This window comes from Macrobrachium nipponense, chromosome 37 (assembly GCF_015104395.2).
Source record: "Macrobrachium nipponense isolate FS-2020 chromosome 37, ASM1510439v2, whole genome shotgun sequence".
Classification (NCBI taxonomy): domain Eukaryota; kingdom Metazoa; phylum Arthropoda; class Malacostraca; order Decapoda; family Palaemonidae; genus Macrobrachium; species Macrobrachium nipponense.
Genome location: NC_061097.1, coordinates 34,131,861 through 34,150,424, shown reverse-complemented (window position 1 = coordinate 34,150,424; position 18,564 = coordinate 34,131,861). Strand labels below are relative to the sequence as shown.

Sequence of the window (18,564 nt, the reverse complement as noted above, 5' to 3'; positions counted from 1 at the left end):
ACTGTTAAATTTAGCTATATCTCCCCGCCGATTAGGCGAGTTGGCATTCAAACAAAAAAAATCGAATGGCTGTCCGGATGATTGTCAAGTTTACCTGTTCTCCACCAGGTGTTTCGAATGTTTTAGCTCTTGTCAGAATTCTCCTTGACAGCCCACTAAGTTGTGGAGAGGCTGGGTGGGTCTACTTTAACAGTAGGTAAGTATCCAAATAATAAATTTTATTATGAAAATTTATATTATTTGAGATTAATCTTACCTACTGTTAAATTTAGCTGATTCCCACATTAAGAAGAGGATGGTGGGTAGTGCACCTTGACAAAATTCATGTCAGCCATTCGAGCTAAAGTTTTCTTATACGAAACCCAAAACATTCACACCTGATCTGGAATCCTTGGTGGATTTTACTACCACCAGAAGTTGGATTCCATTCAGGAAGCAAGGCTCTCATACGTATGCAGCAAAGAGCAGCCTTGCGGAGAAAACCGCTTCGATTCAGCCAGCATGAAACGCAAGCGGTATGAGGGACCCCTGTGCCTGGGTCCAAAAGCCCTATCAAACGACAGTCACTTAAAATGAATACCTTTACAATATAAAGGTACGCTCCTATACGAAATTTGTACCTTCACGCTCCCCAAAATATTAAAACCCCGGGATTTAAACAAAAGTCTAAAGAATTGCTCTTTTTCGGTTCAGGAAAAGACTACCCACTACTAGTAGTGGATTAAGGGCTTTACTGTTTTCAAACACAATTCTGTATACTTAAGGTAGTGCTCGGGCAAAAACTGAATTGTACCTCTACTGTTTTGTTTGTAAGGTGTTTTTACGTTGCATGGAACCAGTGGTTATTCAGCAACGGGACCAATGGCTTTACGTTACTTCCGAACCATGTCGAGAGTGAACTTCTATCACCAGAAATACACATCTCTCACTCCTCAATGGAATGGCCGAGAATCGAACCTGCGACCACCGAGGTGCGAAGCAAACAACAAACCAACCACGTCACTGAGGCGCTTTGTACTTCTACTGTGACACATCAATTCTATTCTGGAGCGACAAATTGACTCGACACTAAATGAAGTTGCAACTGCTGCTCACATTATGAATGTTTAACTTATAAAGGTAGAAGATATGGAGCTAGTTCTCATACACTAGCCTATCCATTATGTCATAAGAGGACCTTGTGTTCCTTGACAAAGTTTCTAAAATTCATAACACTAAAGGTTAACTTTGCCTCTTCCAGGCTTAACCTTCACAAATACATCTAGGTTTTCTAAAACCACAAAATAAAAGTTAACTTTGCCTTCAAGTTTAACCATTGGCAAAGGCGTTATAAGTTTCTAAAAATCACAAAACAAAAGGTTAACTTTGTCTCTTCTAGGCTTAACCCCTTTAAGCTTAACCATTGGCAAAGACAGCTAGGTTTTCTAATACCACAAAACAAAAGGTTGATTTTTGCCTCTTCCAGGCTAACCTTTGACCACATCTGTTTTTCTTAAAACCACAAAACCAAAGGTTAACTTTGCCTCTTCCAGCATTTACCTTTGACAAAGATGTTCAAGGTCTCTAAAAAGGATAAAAATGTTCTAGGTTTAACATTTAAATTAAATGCCCAACAGGATAGAGAAGTTTCCTCTTCCCCCCCCCCCCCCCCCCCAACCGTGTTTTAATTGGAATTCTTACAGGGAACTGTAAAGCATAGCCTTAACATCACCCTCAGCTCTAAGGCAGAAAGCTAAAATAGCATTTCCTTTACACCAGTGTAAAGAAGGGTGCTGACAGTAAATTTACTTATTAACCACTGCTAAATAAAAGGTTTTACAGTAAATTCAGATAAAGTTTAGACCCGCATCTACACTCCAGAGAGAGACTGATATAGATGAAGGGGCTTCAGTCTCAACACCTTACAGTGCTGGTCCTCAGCAAAATCTAAGAGTACTTGATGCAATACCGAGGAAAGTACTTATGGAACGATAACTTTGGAAGTAGACAGTGAAAAGTCTTATCTCCCCTAAACAGAAAACATTGACGTCTACAAGGTTCCAGGGGCTGAAAATTCCTCCAGAATGGTACCCTCAGCAACACACAGACCACTGCTTCTGACCCCAGGGCATGGCAGTTTTAAATTAAGGACAGATCCTATGATAACTTGAAAATCTTATTATTGGGAGAAGACATTCTAACATCTCCAAGCAGTTAAGGAGATGCCTACGTCAATGGAACTGTATGGAATTGTCTAGTAGAGTTGATTTCTTCTCAACGGAAGAATGAGACATCTACCAAGAGCATTGGAAATTCTGAAAAGTTTTGTCCTGAGGCTACAAGGGCTCTACAGGAGACTAAGTAATTCTTGAACATGAAATTGCTCAGTAGAATTCAGAGTAGATACAAGGGGCAGGCCTATGAGTCTGAATAAGGCAAAATTTAAGGAAACATCCATTGCTCAAGCCTGAGGGCCAACAAAGTAGTAGTAATCATTCGGATGTCCCTGTTCATCTACATGGTAGGAAGCGAAATGAGTGTTCCTTAAATCCATACCAAGTGCCAAACTTACGGATGTCAAGGTCCTTGTTCTTCCTGAATCCCCAATTGCTAAAACACTGTCTTTCCACAGAATGGATGATCAAACCAATATGTTGTTTCATTTCACTCAAAGCAGCAAACTTCCCACAAAGACTTTGTTTCTGACCAGGAATAAACCTGCTAAGCATCCTGATGTCTTTCCATTGCCCTGACATCTAAAAAGTTTTACCAGGTGTAGTGTGACCATTCTATGTTGCATGAATGCGTAATGACACTAGTTAAACTCTGTGTTGCATGACAGGGAAAAGACCAAAACTTGGACTCGGGTTACAGTGTCCCTTCTACAGTCCTGGAGCCAAAGTTGGTTCTAGATTACTTACAAATTTAATGAAAGTTATTTGTAAGTCGTAATTCTTACACTGAAACTGTACATTAATTGAGCATGATTATCTGAAAATAACCAGTGAGGCCATGTTTCCTAATGAGGAAAAGCCCTTACCATATAGGAAGTATGCATAATTAAATATCATCCCCACATCACTAGATAAGAATGGGGATATAAAGAATTAACAATATAATGCATAGAAATTGGGCCAGAAGAAGCAATAGGTTTTTGGCCTTTGGAATACTGTTGACAGAGTGGGCTAACTTGAATCACTGATTCAGTAGAAGTGTCTTGCTCCTAAAGTCGACACCATCTACCAATGGCAACAAGTCCCTGACATAACTTATAGAGGGCTGCACACTAACCCAAACAAAGTGCACAGAACAACAATACCTTCTGGTAAAACCTCTTGAAGGAACTTGCATGACTGTGGATGTATGACCATTCCTTGGAAAGGCACTAAAACCATGCTAGAAAACCAACAAGTATATGGGCAGACACTTACTGTTATTCAGTCTCCAAATGTCGAAGAATGTCTCCAATTACTTATGGGTGTCTTCCTAAAGAATTACCCTTGGACCATCATTCCCTCTATATACATCTCCTACTAAAAGAGACTTATGAGAGATCTCTGCTGAAGACAAGGGAAGCTATAAGAGGGAGATTAAACCAGTGGAGGACAACCAAAAAGAATCACAACTGCCCTTCACCGTCTCCACCATATAACATACTGGTCCCAAGTCTCTCCATGCATGTTAGGAGGTTGCAACTGTCCATATCCCAGAACCTCAATCTGCACTTATCCCTGAAAGGTATAAAATAAGTACCAATAGATAATCCCGAGCTGCATAATCAGCCAGGAAGCAAAAGTGTTCTCACTTCTTCCAAACAGATTGAGTATAAGCATGAGGACATTACCCTGCAGCATCAGAAATTAGTTACTTGTTTCCTCGCTAAAACTCCCGCTGGGTTGGCATCTCCACCTCTCTAAGAAGTCGCAGAGACGAGACAATGTACATAAAAGGTAATTACTCAAGTAGACTGAAAATCCATCAGCATGTTTGTCAGTCTCGAGTTCATTTCCACACAGGAAAGAGAAAGAAAGCGAACTTCCTATTAAAGACGGTTAAAGGACCAATAAGCGTTGTACAGCAAAAGTCGGCCTTTGGCTCTCTGTTACTTTAAAAGACAAGATGACAAGCCAAGACAGACAAAGGGAGATTGTGTCCGAGGATGAGAAAAGTTACGAAATGTTCTCAAATTGGAGAAAGCGTCTGTTCTCTTCTCCATTATTGAGAGTGCGCCAAAATACGCTAAGACAATTAAGATATATTCTCTATGTGGCCTCTATCCTCAACAAAATGAGGATACAGCAAGGCGTATTGTGGCAACAAATGCCGACAGGCCCAAACGAGTTCCTCCAACTCCATTCCGTCAGCGGGCAATGGGAGGACAGCTGCTGACAGGAGGTAAACAAAGAGCTGAAAGGATTGCTCTTTCTCCGCAACCCTTGGCGACAAAAAGCGATACTTGTCGATAAGAGGTGACAGCAGCTGAGTGCTGTATCGAATCCACGACGACTCATTAAGAGCAAGACAGTTTAAGCGACTCGGGACTCGGCCAAGTCCGCACTCAGCACGAGTCAGCTGCGTTCACACGAGTCAACAATGTCCACAGCAGGGTTCCCCGATGTATCAGACCAAATTATCGTACCAAATCTCTTCAAATTATCATATTTTGATTAATAATCGTTTTTTGTACAGATGGTCAAATTACCGTACTCGTACGATAATTATTGTATGTCTGGGAACCCTGATCAGCAGTCCGCACGAGTTGACAGGAGGAGAGAGAATGGGGCGCCAAAAGTGGGAGAGGAGTTACAACAACGCTCCCGCCTCGTCCGAAAGCGATCGTACATACCTGAAAGCATTCTCATATGAAACTAAGTTAGAATTCTCTGAAGCTAGAATATCTAACTCGGCGAGAACTTTAGATACTACAGGCAAAGTCGACTTGAAAGAGAAACATTAATCGAGGCAGTAGTAAGAGATTTGCCGATAGCCGAAGAGGAAGCACGCAAAGAACAAACACAAGCATTACGAAGAAAAAGGAATATGCTAGTATACATGAATTTAGAATAACCAAAACATGAGAGATAAACAGTCGACCGAGTCGGTATATCTAAGCGTGTAAAACTTGCTACAGATACATTATCATCTCAATAAAATGTCTATACGTACCTATATCATATATTATTAAGTCTATGCATGCTAACACCTCAAGCTAGGTGTTGAAGATGACAGAATGCGCCTATGGAGCGAGCATCAACGCTTACCAAAATGGTCCTTGTGTGAACTCTTTAACGGTCCTTTGGCGAACGCTTTAAACGATATTCAGACCATGAAAAGGGAGAAGTAGGTATTGGAAGGCACAGAATCCCATCGTCCCGAGAACCGACTCGGTTCCCTGGCAGCGGACGTTTCCAACTGTCGCAGGGCAGTCCTAGGCTCGGGGTACGTACAGACAAGGGCACCAACACCTTACTTCTAACAGGGAATGCGAAAATGAGCGCACACTGGAGGGATTCGGAACGTTCCTGTCACGCACTAAGTTCAAATTGTATTAGAACTAAAAATAGGTTAATGTTTTAACTTCTCGTTATGCTTTTCCTGAACCGAATGGGGAGCAGAAGGCGGAGCTACAATGGAAGTCAATACTAGCCTACTAAAATGCCTAGTCTGAGTAGGGATAGCCTGACAGGTATAAGTCCTGATCTACCTAATTGCTCTCACAATCTATTAGTTCCAGTCTTTCCTATATCTGACACATTCAGGCATAAATTTCTCGGAACAGATCCCTACATTCTTCACATCTAGTTCCAAAATCACACTCTGTACCCCTGCCAGTACAGAGGAATGTAGATCAACTTCCAATTTCACCATCCTGGTTACACCAAAACATTCCTACATAGCCTGATGTTATTGGTTTTACTTCCGGTGGAAGATATCGTAGGAAAATGAAATTACAATACCGTAAACAGGTGTAAAACAGCCAAACTTCATAGAATACCAACAATCGCCTAGCCGCAATGGAGAATTCTGACAAGAGCTAAAACATTCGAAACACACCTGGTGGAGAACAGATAAACTAGACTCATTCGATTTATTTTTTTTTGAATGCCGACTCGCCTAATCGGCGGGGAGATATAGCTAAATTTAACAGTAGGTAAGATTCATCTCAAATAATGTCTTATATGATTGATTTCTTGGACCTTGTCCAGTAGCACAGGGACCTGTTCCTTATGTTCATGCTCATTAGCAACTTTTAAATGGTTTCGGGGTATTCAACCCCTGTAATTCAAGTGATGCTGTTTAAAAAGGCATGAATTAATCACTCACACTTAAGGAAATTCCCAGATGTAATTAATTATATGCCATTGTGTATTAGTCCCCAAGCAGTGGACATTTATAACTCAACATAAACAAAGATGAGAAATCAAGATGTTTCAAGGATTGTATCATGTAGTAATTTTATCTATGCATTCATCTGATCAGAGTTTGATGAAGGTTATTGTGGAGATGGATCAGGCTGTTGCTGATTTTAGCTTTTCAAGAAAGATATACATACTGGAAATCCTAGGGAAGCAAGGACAGTATTCAGCAACCTTATTGAGCTCAAGTGGAGCGATATTTGTGCATAGAGGCCTGAATATCATGGAGTTCTTAAATGATCACCATATGAGTAATACAGAGAATTCTTTCTAAATTCTCAAGTTTTCTTCTTAAAAGATAAGCCATGGTATGATGCTGCATGAAAGCTCACCTACCACGAAAAAGGTTATCATTTCAGGAGGAACAGTCCATCAGACTTTTTGTGGCAAAATTTCATTGAACTTAGAAGTCAGGATTAGCTGGTCTGAGTTGTTCTTTTTGTTTGCATGGAACCAGTGGTTACTTGGCAACAGGACTAATGGCTTTACTCGACTTCCGAACCATGGCGAGTGAACTTCTTTCACATCTAAATGGAATGCCTGAGAATCGAACTCGCTGCTACCGAGGTGGCACGCCAACACCATACAGACCATGCCACTGAGGCGCTAAGATGATCTTGAATCTCCAGTCATCATTCTTTGGAGTAGATTCAAGCATGCCTCCCCCTTGTAAGAGATGAGCTGTACATTGCTCTTAACGGGAGGCAGAACATTTGTTTGTTTTTACGTTGCATGGAACCAGTGGTTATTCAGCAACAGGACCAACGGCTTTTCGTGACTTCCTAACATTTGGCTTGGCTGAAGTCCATGTGAGCAAATGGTGCGGCGATTCAGTGGCACTGACTATTAGACCTTACAGAGCCAGAGTTGTGTTCAATGGCCTTTGGATCTATAGAAGCCAAAACTGCTTCTGGGCCTTAACAGTGATTAGTTTGACTTCCAAGCTTTCCTTCTGTTTGGAGGAAGGAAATCAATGCATTACCTAAGGGAGTAGTAAGACTGTCATTGTGCCCCTCAGAATATAGTTAGATTTCAATTAGCAGTTTCATAGTTTTTGAGAAGCTGGTTTCTTAAGCAACTTTGGAGGTCTGATGAAGATAACCTGTTGCCAGCATTACATTTTGGGTTTAGTAAAGGCCTTGGTATTTTTTATGCACTCTTGACCATATCTGCCATCTTGCAGAGTATTGTTGAAGTTAAAGAGGGACACATCGTCAGACTCGACTTTAGTGCAGCCTTTGACCCCGTAATCATGAAGCACATTACTGCGACTTCGGAACACACGGTTCCTCTTTCAACTGTATCCTCTTCATGTGAGGGAGACAAAGATTCACAACTGGTGTGTAAGATAGCAACTGGTCGTGGTTTTTGCAAACAGGATTTGCGTGTCTAGCAGGCTATGTGGAACACCTTGTATAAAGGCTGTTCAGAGGGAGGGGAAAAAGAAGAAAAAAAAACCTAGGTTATAACTCACTTTGATGAATGCCAGTACTAGTATTGTTGTGGAAAGTTCACTAAACTTTTCATTTAGTGCAAGGAGTGTCATTACTAGGACAAATGACAGTTTTGTAGTGAAACTTTCACAATTTAGTGCAAGGATAATCATGGCTAGAAATTGTATTTTTTAGTAGTAACCAATTTACACAAATTTTTAGTAGTAATTTCATGTTTTCACTTTTTCATGTGTCATGATGTAGGCCTAGTAATTAAATCTTCTAGCCTGAGAGGAATGATGGTAATAATAGTATTCTTAAAATTTTGCAGTAATTAGCTATTGATTGGTTACCATATGCAAATTTGGTGCCACCAGAAACAGTTTTCACTTTTAAGTATCATGAAGTAGGCTTAATTAAAGTTTACTAGGCAAGAAGAATGATGGTGGACCATGTTGTATTCTTGAAACTTTCAATTACAGCAATTGACTATTTGTAGTCTTCTTCCTTTTCAGCATTGGCCGATGTGAAATGTACAGGAAATATCAGTTCTCATGGCAGCAGTTGTCAAGTTTTCATTTTTTTTATTTGAAAGTCCAGGCCTCCAGTCAGGTGCTGATGGTATCAGAGGAACATTGAGGACTTTACTTTGTTTTGAAAAAACAAAATGTATTTTTTTCATATTTTTCCTTTGTAATATTTTTGTAAAAAAATAAAAATATAGAAAGTTTGCATTTTAATGATGCTGTCTTAATTAATTATAAATGTGCTGGCATAAGGCAAAGGGTAATTATGAATATTTTAAAAGATTAAATAACAAAAGTACAGTTAAGTGATTCCCTTTATTTCACTTAGATCATCCTGAGGAGGAGTTCGTTGATCTTCTCCTCCCTGTTGCCAAAGTCACCACCTTCTACGTAGTGAGTGGTCTTCTTTCTCCATCCACCAGTTGGGTTGTTCAGCTGGAAGGAAACCACATGCCATTAACACCTCTCTCAAAGAATAATATGCCACAACATATGAAATTCATAATGATAAAACTACTGCTGCAATTTGACATTATCCCATTCTGTAATTGAACAAAACAATGACCGTTGTCTTTATGTTTAACATGTACTTCACGTTGTCATCCCTTTCCCAATTTTAAAACTATTAACTGTTGCTGCTGGTTTCCCTAATTATTTAAACCATCCTACAACGCCTACCTTGAAGGGCCACAGGAAGTTAGTGACTCGCTGGAAGTTCCTGCCAACTGTGTAAATCTCATGGATCATGTCTTCAACACAAACGATATCCCTCTTGCCTGTGAAGAGAAAAATGAAAGTCCTTAGATGTAAAACTTACAAATCAAATAACTAGTTTCCAAACCATCATATATATTACCAAATACTAGGGTGATGTTATTTAATTGAAAAACAACTTTCAAACATAATAATATGCACCTTCAAATATCTGTATAAATATAAGAATGGAATATAAAATTTAGGCCAAGCGCAAGGACCTACAAGATTTAGCTGTGAGGAGGAAAAGACTGTCAGAAGGTTTAAATTAGAAATCAACAGACCATGAATAAGGTATAGTAAAAAGAATACAAGAGGTTGCGCTGGAGCTGAATACATGCTGCAAAGATTACGAAGTAAATGCCTACAGGACAAAAAGAGGGGTACACTGATGGCACTTTCCCAAAAAGGGAATAAATAGACTTACAGGATCACATCAAGATTAGCAAACCCACTACATATTTCAAGATGATGATATACCACTGTAATTTATATATACCTACATATATATATCTAAGTGGTATACATAATGTTGGCTTCAAAAATAGTAGGTTACTTAATCTGACATGATAAAACTTGAATGTATTGGTTATTCATCATGACAGACCCAAAACACCCAATAAATTAATGGGCTACTACTCTCATTAACATCCATTTCAAAAAAAGTCCTAACAATGCACCAATTAAATTGCATCAAAGTAGACTACAAATATGGAAAGAGCATTTCTTAATCCTAATTATTAAGGCATCCAATGTAAAACAAGAAAGAATTTTTCCATCCACTTCACAGAACAGCAAAGCACCTGAATATTCATAGTACTTGGGCAATGGTGAAACCCTTTCAGTTTCAATCATTTTTAGCACACAATGCAAACTGGTATCAATGCATGGATTAACCACTCACTTCCCTAAGAGCATGTGTGTTTATGTATTATTAAGTTTCTTCAGATGAAATGTGCAGATAAACTCCAACCCAAAAAATAAAAACTTTATATCAAGGTCCCAACTACTCTTCACTTTTTGAAACTGGAATTTTCCCTTTGAAAGATAAATCTGACTTACGTGATGACTGAACAAAAAATATACTATAGAAAAAGGATTACTTACCCAAGGCATTTTCAATCAAAGAGTTGTCAGTCAGTGGAATGCGGGACTTGTTGATCTTGCCAAAACCACGCTTGTAGATCAATTCCCTAACTGTCCTGAGGCTTGGGTAGCCCCATGCGATGAAGGGCTCAGCAATACGAAGCATACTAAGGGTGGCCTGAAATACAACTCTGAATTAATCACCATACCAAAATTGTAAACAAAGTAGATAGAACTCTGATATAAAATCTGTCAAGTGCAGCAAAATAACTACGTTGACAACAAAGTAGTACCTTATTCAGCTTAACGAAGACACCATTGTTGATCTGGAGGAGACGGAACAATTTCAGTACCTTGCGCACCTTGGGGTGAATTTGGTTAACACTGGAAAGTACGTAGATAGTTATCAATAAAGTACCATAAACCATTACACACTTTTTTTCATGGTGAAATATTTATAGCAGTGTATATTATATAGATAAATGTTGCTAGAAACACAGCACATCATCACTTAAAATGACTTACCCCCTAATCCTAACAACAAATGCCAACTTGGCCTCTGCTGGCACGATGACGGAACCTTCATCTCTGGCCTTGCGGTTCAATTCGATGTCTTGTCTTTCAAGAAGCCTGTACTCCTTGATATACTTTTCAGCCCTCTTGAATATTTTGGAGCGCATCTTCTTCAACTCCTTGGCTTTCTGTTATTAAAAAAAGTATTATATTAAATTTACAATTTAATGTGAATGCAGAAATCCATTCCAAACACACAAAACTTTTTTAAAGATATAACAACACAAACAAAACTCCCACTTACAAGTCGGGCCTGCAAGAATCTATCCCTCCTCCTGAGAGCCTTCTTCTTTCTGAGCTGCAGAACAACCTCGGGAACAGCCGGAAGCTTCTTTGGTTCCTCGCCTGGCTTGGCGGGCTCAATGGTCCTGGCAGGAATGGGCATCCTAAGCTTGATCTTCTTCTTCAACCTCTGCTTCCTGATCTTGGCGACATCGATGAGCTTCCTCTTCTTCTCAGTGGGCTTCTTCTTGGTGCGTTTGGCTGCAGTTGCACCGGCAGGTTTAGCAGCAGCAGCTGCAGCTGGCTTGGCAGGTGCAGGGGCGGGAGCAGGCGCAGCAGCGGCTGGGGCCGGAGCCGCTGCCTTGGCAGGTGTTGCAGCAGGCGCTGCCTTTTTTTCTCTGAAAAGTTAAAGGGATTTAAGTACTGAATATCTATAAATCTAAACTATTAAAAACTTGGACATTAATATTAATCAAAAGGACAATTTGCCAGCAATAAATGTTCGCTTGTTGAATCATCACAATGGAATCTAGTTTAAAAACTTGGAGGTAAGGGAGGTCATGAAATGTGAAACAACCATACCTTCGCACATGTCACTTGGTTCTCAGTGGGCTGATTTGGGCAAGAAAATGCTCCTTGCCCTTTTCAAGTACCTTTTACATAGAGAAACAACTCCCACAACTGCTCAAGTTATTGCACCGTTGCCTACTATGAGATTCAGGCTCTCTGTAACACGGTTTTTTGCACTTTGCTCCTTGTCAAAGCATCGGATGTAGCTGAGAGTTGACATATGTATATTTTACAACCACACACAAATTTTGTCAGCATTATCAATAACCTAAACCCGACAGTTTTAATTTTTATAGAGTAAAAATGATCTAGCCGACGCCATGGCCAATGATTACGAGCCAAGAGTCGAAAAACATTCATTACGTAAGCAAGGTAAACAAACACCTCTTGACTAAATGTTGCCCCGCCCATCCCCCAGACAGAAATTCCATCGGCTCTGAAACCCAAAGACTTTATGAATGGCGGAACGATACATAGATGTGGGTCGGGTATCAGTGCTAGCGTAGTAATACTACTGTAGCAGTAGTGCCGCAACAGTATAGCAGTAATATACATGAATTAAACGTTTAGGCCAACTGCTGGGATCCTTGAGGATCATTTAGCACTTCTTACAATTACTCGAGAAATTAGTTTTTATAGCCAGAAGTTAAATTTTCCAATCCAACAATGCCCATGGTAGCCTTCAGTGTTGTCCTGAATTATAACGAGGCGAAAGTGGGTGGAGCCTCATGAAGTCACCATTCTGACGATAATTATTGGTGAACGTTTAAAGCCAATATACGGTACCGGCTATTTTTTTTCAGTAAATAGGTAGATAGCCAATAAATAAAAATTGCTTGACATTAGATATAGCAGTTATAAAATCAAGCTTGTCTACAATGTTTTTGAAAATTACCAGCTATTCCCTACATCTTGTCAATCTGATTGTGACCTATAAAGTAGACTGTAATTTCTTTGGAAACTTATTTTGGGAGTTAGACTAATAATAGAAGTGTTTTTGTATTTATTAACATATTTTGTTGGTTTGTTCATTATGACAATTATCAGTGGAGAGGTTCCATAGTTCATAAAGGTGTACTGCTTTGCTTGTATTTAAATTTGTATGTCATTGTTGCCAGAGGTTTAGCCTTCGTTACGTATAGCCAATCATCCATCGAGAAAGAAATGCTGTCATAAGTTACATAACGAGTGCGTTCGAAATCTTTTCTCTGAGTAAGTTGGCCCGTCTTCAAAAAAAAGGTCACTTTTACATTATAAGTACCAAATTTATTCAACCTACGTAGTGCAGAATACAGTCAAAATTTATGTGTTGATATAACATGTATTCTGAATAAACGTTATATTTATGAAATGCATAGGTAAAAAGTTATTGCGAAAAAACCGTGTTACAGAAGCCCTGAATCTCATAGTAGGTGCAGTCAAAGATATTTGACTATCACAGAACCCTGAAAGTGCTTTTTATCACATAATCACCTGTATACTGACTTCCACAACAGTGTTGTCACCATCTTGTTTGCTAAACAAGTTGCTGCCACACATCTAAACTTAATGTGTACCAAATTTCATGAAAGCAAACAGTACCCCACACTGTGATATATGGCCATATGCCTCTTTATATGTAGTTCTAACAATAAAAAATGGAACACTAAAAATGGAAGCTTGCATACAAAGAACCTAGGCCTATGGGTTATTTACTATTATCAATTTAGCTTACAACCATGCCTTACTGGCTTTCAAATTTTCATTTTTTAGATCCTTTTAAACCTTTAGACAGGGACAACTGTAAATCCCATGAGTTCCTTACAAGCTTTTCTTTCATGGAATAGCATTTAAGGTACCTACAGGTTGTCATTTTACTTCTTCCATTGCATACCTAGATATTGGAACTTTCATCTGTGCTAAAAAGTCTATAATACACTTACGAAGATCATTTAAAATCTATTGCAAGATTACTGTGCCTAAGAAAGCTATGGTCTTTGTTAACATTCTAATATTCCTTCCCACGGGCCTGCTACTAAAAAGAGTTTTAAGTAATATAGTAAAACTTCTACCAAAAGTACCCTACCATGCTACACATACTAGCAGACAAATAAGAATGAACTAATGTTGCAAGCCTAGGCCACATCATTGATGATGATAAATGAGGGGACACAATTACAGAAATAAATGGCAATCCAAACAACTAGACTTCTGAAATATAAAAAATTAAGTGAAAGTAGACTCAATTAGAACAGCAATCACAGGCTACGCAAAACTAGATTTATCAAAACTTATACAGAGACCTACGCAAATCAGAAATTCCTTAAAAAAAAAAAAAAAAAACAAAAAAAAAAAAAAAAAAAAAAAAAAAAAAAAAAAAAAAAAAAAAAAAACCCCGAGGCAAAACTAAAAGGACAAGAATCGTACAAAAATAAAATACAAATCACCTAAAAGGAGGCATCGTATTAACAAAACTAATAAGTCGATGCAATACAGGCTATCATGGAGAGAAGGTAAGAGGATTTTGGCAATCCTACAGTTTAGGGTACCATGTTCGCTGCTCCCTTTGGCACTTTAGTTTTCCCCATTTAAATTTCTTTTTGACTGATCTGCAAGCAATGTATATTTGCTATAAAAAGAGCTAATCTGCTTACAAAACAATTAAAAAAATGTACTGTGCTAGCAACCATGTTTGTATTGTACAGACAGCAGCAGCCAATTTTTTTTTTTTTTAAATCTGAAAAATGAGCAATTTATCTTCTTAAAGAGGCATAGATCTGAAATATCCTCAAAATTCTATGGGTCCATATCCCCTGGGAATTTTGATTTATTTATTTACATCCCCTTTTACAATCTGTAAGCACACAAAATACTCATTTTTTTTAATGATTCAATAAATACTTGTTAAGCCTGTGAGCTGATCTTAATGTAATGTAGTGAATTTAGAATGGTGTCTTTTATGTTGATTTAATTAGGTTAGCCTAAGGTTGAGCGAGTTTGAATGATCCCTTATGATTCTGGCATTTCTAGCAACAAAAATGTCACAGACGGCAGCCCATCAACATAGCCTAGGCTACAGCCAAATAGGCCTATTCCCAGCATGGTATAATGGTGCAGTGATACCACTCTGTACATTGATATCACTTCCCTACAAATGGAGTAGGCCTAGGTGCTGAATTTTACAGAATACAAGGCCCATTTGCTTACTAGGCTCCTGACACAGCTAATTGATGAAAATACAGTTACATAAAATATCGAAGGGTAAAACCAAGTTCCATATAGTTTTAGTGTTGCTGAGATTAAGCTGGAGGTCAGCTATTATCAATGACATCTTTATCGTGGACCCTTTGGGAATGTGGGCTTGATATGGGGGGGGGGGGGGTGGTTAAACATATAAGGAAGCGAAATCATGTTCTTATGGTGGCCACCTAGGAATGCTTCTGTGCATATACATGTAAAGTCATTAGGGAACCACATGTTCAAGAAGGGACATGTTAAGGAAACCCATTATGAAAGGAACTATAGGTACATCTAGGGTGCTTATCCGCAGCGGCCAAGGCTATGGCAGTTGCAGTTTTTCTATGCAGTTTTACCTAGTGAACAAGAATTTCAAGTAATATTTATTCGGACGACTGTAATTAACCCCCGGGCTGCAGCTAGGGGGAAGAATGCACGCTGTGGAAAACCTTCAGTACAGCTTACAGTACACCGCATGAGGTAGACTGATGGTACTAGACCCTAATTAACGTCCGACCTAAACATTAGAAAGAATTCTCGTCTAAGCTACGTACTTGAGTAAATTAAGTACCAGTTGCCCGGAATGGAATAATTTACCTAAAAACAGGCCTGCAAGGGAACTATAAGTCTTATTCATTCTTTGCTAACTAAACTAACATTTTAAATCAAAGTTACTAAACATACTGCACACTAACGCTGATTAGGGCCAAAAATCGGAAGGAAATACACGTCGTTTAGCGAAAATAATCGCACGTTGGTCAACATTTGTTGCACTGATTTTAATCTTTTAAACTTTTAAAACGGGAATTGAACTGTTGCAATCAACACACACATATACTACCATTGTAAAATTAATAAATTTGCACCATTTATTGATAAATTTCGGTCAATAAACTGAAATAAACAAATCACTTTCATATCGACGGGACACAGCCAGACCATCGGACATTACCCATGCTCAGCTCACTCGGCGATGTTGACATCTTTTCAACGGCGAATATTTTTAACATCTCGGAAATGGGCAGAATTCACCACCGCTAAAATTAATATTGATAGATTAACAATGATGTCTATGCGTTGCAAACGCGTCTACATTAAAGGATGCTCCTGAAAATGAAGGATATTCTCCTCAGCGGGAGTTACTTACGAGTCAGCCATCTTCGGTTAACCTAAAGGAAAGAATCAAAACAAGGCAGCGTTCGGCTGATCCCCACTTTCTTCTTCTTCCCTTTTTCTTCCTCTTCTCTTTTTGGCGAAACTTTGAACTTTTTTCTGTCTTGGCTCGTCTTATTAACAATGTATACATTCTAGTTACATTCAAAATGTTGTATTATAATTATGAAAGGCTTTATACATTCTGAAAACGAGATTATTCTTCCAATATAGACAGAAAACTTGGAAAATTTAACATTCGAGGAACTAAAAACTTTTCGAGAGAAGGGTTTGTGTGTAACATTTTTTCTCTTATTTTGTACTATATATACAGTCTTGCTGCATTTGAAATGGAATATTGTAACCTCGAAAGAATTTATACTTTTTCAATACTAAATAATTCTTCCACTAGACGGAAATCTTGGAATATTTAGCACCTCTTAATTATTATACATACGCTCTTAATTGTTACCTTGAAAACGCAATATTAGAACTAGGAAGGACTTTACAGTTTATGAATTTAGGAATAATAAATACCTCTTTCACTAGACAATGAGATTTTGGAATATGTGGTATTCGCCAAACTTGTATTTTTCGAGTGAAAGATGTACTTTATCTTTTCTCTCTTCTTATCTGTTGTAACATACAACCTGTTTACGTTTAAAATTGAACGTTATATACCTATGAAAGACTATATTTTCTTCAAATTAAGTACATGTTCCACCAGAAAGAGTAAGTTTGGAATATTTAGCATTGGATTCAACACAGATAAATACATACAACGGATTCGGTTACTGTTGAATGTATGAGATTTGGTGAGCAATCCAGCACCCATATGACTGCAAACTTGACATAAAAGTGTAATGCTGTTATGGAAATAGCTATTCACGATATAAAGAAACTGCAGCAAGCAGCTGAATATATATATATATATATATTTTTTTTACTTTACGTATCAGTATAGCGTAAAGCAGTACAAACTAACATGCTAAAGTAATGAGCAACATACTGACCATTAATTATTGTACTTACTTTATTTTCAAGAACTTTCCATTTATATTAAAAAACTAAAAGTCTAGAACCCCGAGGAACTTCTTAATTTTGTCTTATGACTTCGTGAACTTTCTAATACCTTCCCTGGTTTTTATCTCGTAACATTATTATTGCATTTAACTGATACAATGAGTTTTAATTTTTCAATTAATTTTTTCTCTTTAATTTTCTGATTATTTCCAAATGATGGGAGTTTACAACGAATTTTATAAAGAGGCCAAAACGGATTGCAGAAACAAAATGATCATTTAAGACGAAAAGCAGAAGCCTAGAGAATGTTTAACTCTAGACATATAAATGGGAGTAGCGGTAGACGAGGAGTAAAAGCAAGTCATTGAGCGACTCGTGTTGGAAGGGAGAGCAAAAAGGAATTTGAAAAAAGGTTAATGATTGATCTTAGGAAAAATGCAAAGCGCACAGAAAGGGCGCGAGGGTAACAGTAATGCTATATCCCTTTTCTTGAGAACCGGAAGGCTTTGTCCTCCCCATACAATAGGTGAAAATGATGTAGGGTAACAGTTTTATTAATCAGTTTTATACAGATCACTGGGTTAGGTCAAGTCTGGAACAGACATTGATAATATGGAATGGAATGTAGAATTTAGGCAAAAGCTGTTGTACTATGAAATAATCGTTAGGAGAGGGTGGATAGCAAGAAAGAGAACATGGATGGAGGTACAGTAAAAGGAATGAAAAGGGGTTGCAGCTAGGGGCCGAAGGGACACTGCAAAGAACCTCAAGCAATGCCTACAGTGCACCGCGTGAGGTGCACTGACGGCACTATCGCACTACAGGAAACATTGAAGATATGGTACTACAAGCACTAATGGGTCACAATGAGACCAGACGACCCAAGGGGACGAAAGAATAAAAACATAGCTAATTAAAGGGGCCTAATACAATGTGGTACTCCTGCTTTATAGGCAAGAGCTTATTTGGGTCAGGTCACTGAAATCAAAGGCAAACTACATTTAGTGCCACTATCTATTTTCTACTGAAATGATCACATAATCAAGTAGATACACATGGGTTAATATTTAAGGTTTAAACTGCCAACATATATAAATGGTGGGTAAAATCGAAAATCTGAAGTACTCTGCCTCAAGAGACTGGTATTTGAAAGGTAACACAAAGTCCTGAAAATTAATGACATAATTTTTCACAAAACAGGCAAAGTGACTATTCCACATTTTTACGGTACGGGAACAATCTCACAAACATTTCAGTAGGGCAAAGAAGGTAATGGTGCCGTTTTGAGGAAAAATTAGAACGGAAAACCCATAGGATCTCCAAAACGAGCTGAATTCACGAACCATCAGGCCCAGGCACCAAGTATAGGCCTAAACCAGCAGTTAGCTAATACAACAACAGCCACGAAAGTAGTGAAATATGAAGGGTTGGCTGACAGAACAATTATGGTGCCCGATGAAAAATAATGTATGATTGTAAAGAACGGTTTATATTCAGAAGGGAAGTTTGCCACGTCGTAGACCAATCATCATGAAAATAAATAAAACGAAGTTGCCATGAATCTTGGGAATTAATTGGAAATTTTACATGGTGAAGAAGTTAGTGAAATAATAC

General features: G+C 38.3%; 1 protein-coding gene and 1 long non-coding RNA gene across 3 annotated transcripts in view; one reads left to right on the top strand and one right to left on the bottom strand.

The window, feature by feature from the left end:
* LOC135209096 (uncharacterized) overlaps positions 1 to 8,989 on the top strand; it is a 25,101-nt gene extending 16,112 nt beyond the window's left edge. For both annotated transcript variants that reach the window (XR_010313291.1, XR_010313292.1), the window contains exon 2: positions 8,344 to 8,989. This is a non-coding gene — a long non-coding RNA (uncharacterized LOC135209096). The remainder of the gene's footprint in view (positions 1 to 8,343) is intronic.
* On the bottom strand, positions 8,656 to 16,073 carry LOC135209095 (large ribosomal subunit protein uL30-like). The gene is made up of 7 exons (XM_064241695.1): positions 15,923 to 16,073; positions 11,012 to 11,387; positions 10,720 to 10,895; positions 10,488 to 10,578; positions 10,216 to 10,372; positions 9,034 to 9,131; positions 8,656 to 8,790 (listed from the first exon to the last, which is right to left on the bottom strand). The coding sequence occupies exons 1-7, from the start codon at positions 15,931 to 15,933 to the stop codon at positions 8,680 to 8,682; spliced, it is 1,020 nt and encodes a 339-aa protein (XP_064097765.1). The 5' UTR covers positions 15,934 to 16,073; the 3' UTR covers positions 8,656 to 8,679.
* Positions 16,074 to 18,564: the final 2,491 nt, after the last annotated feature.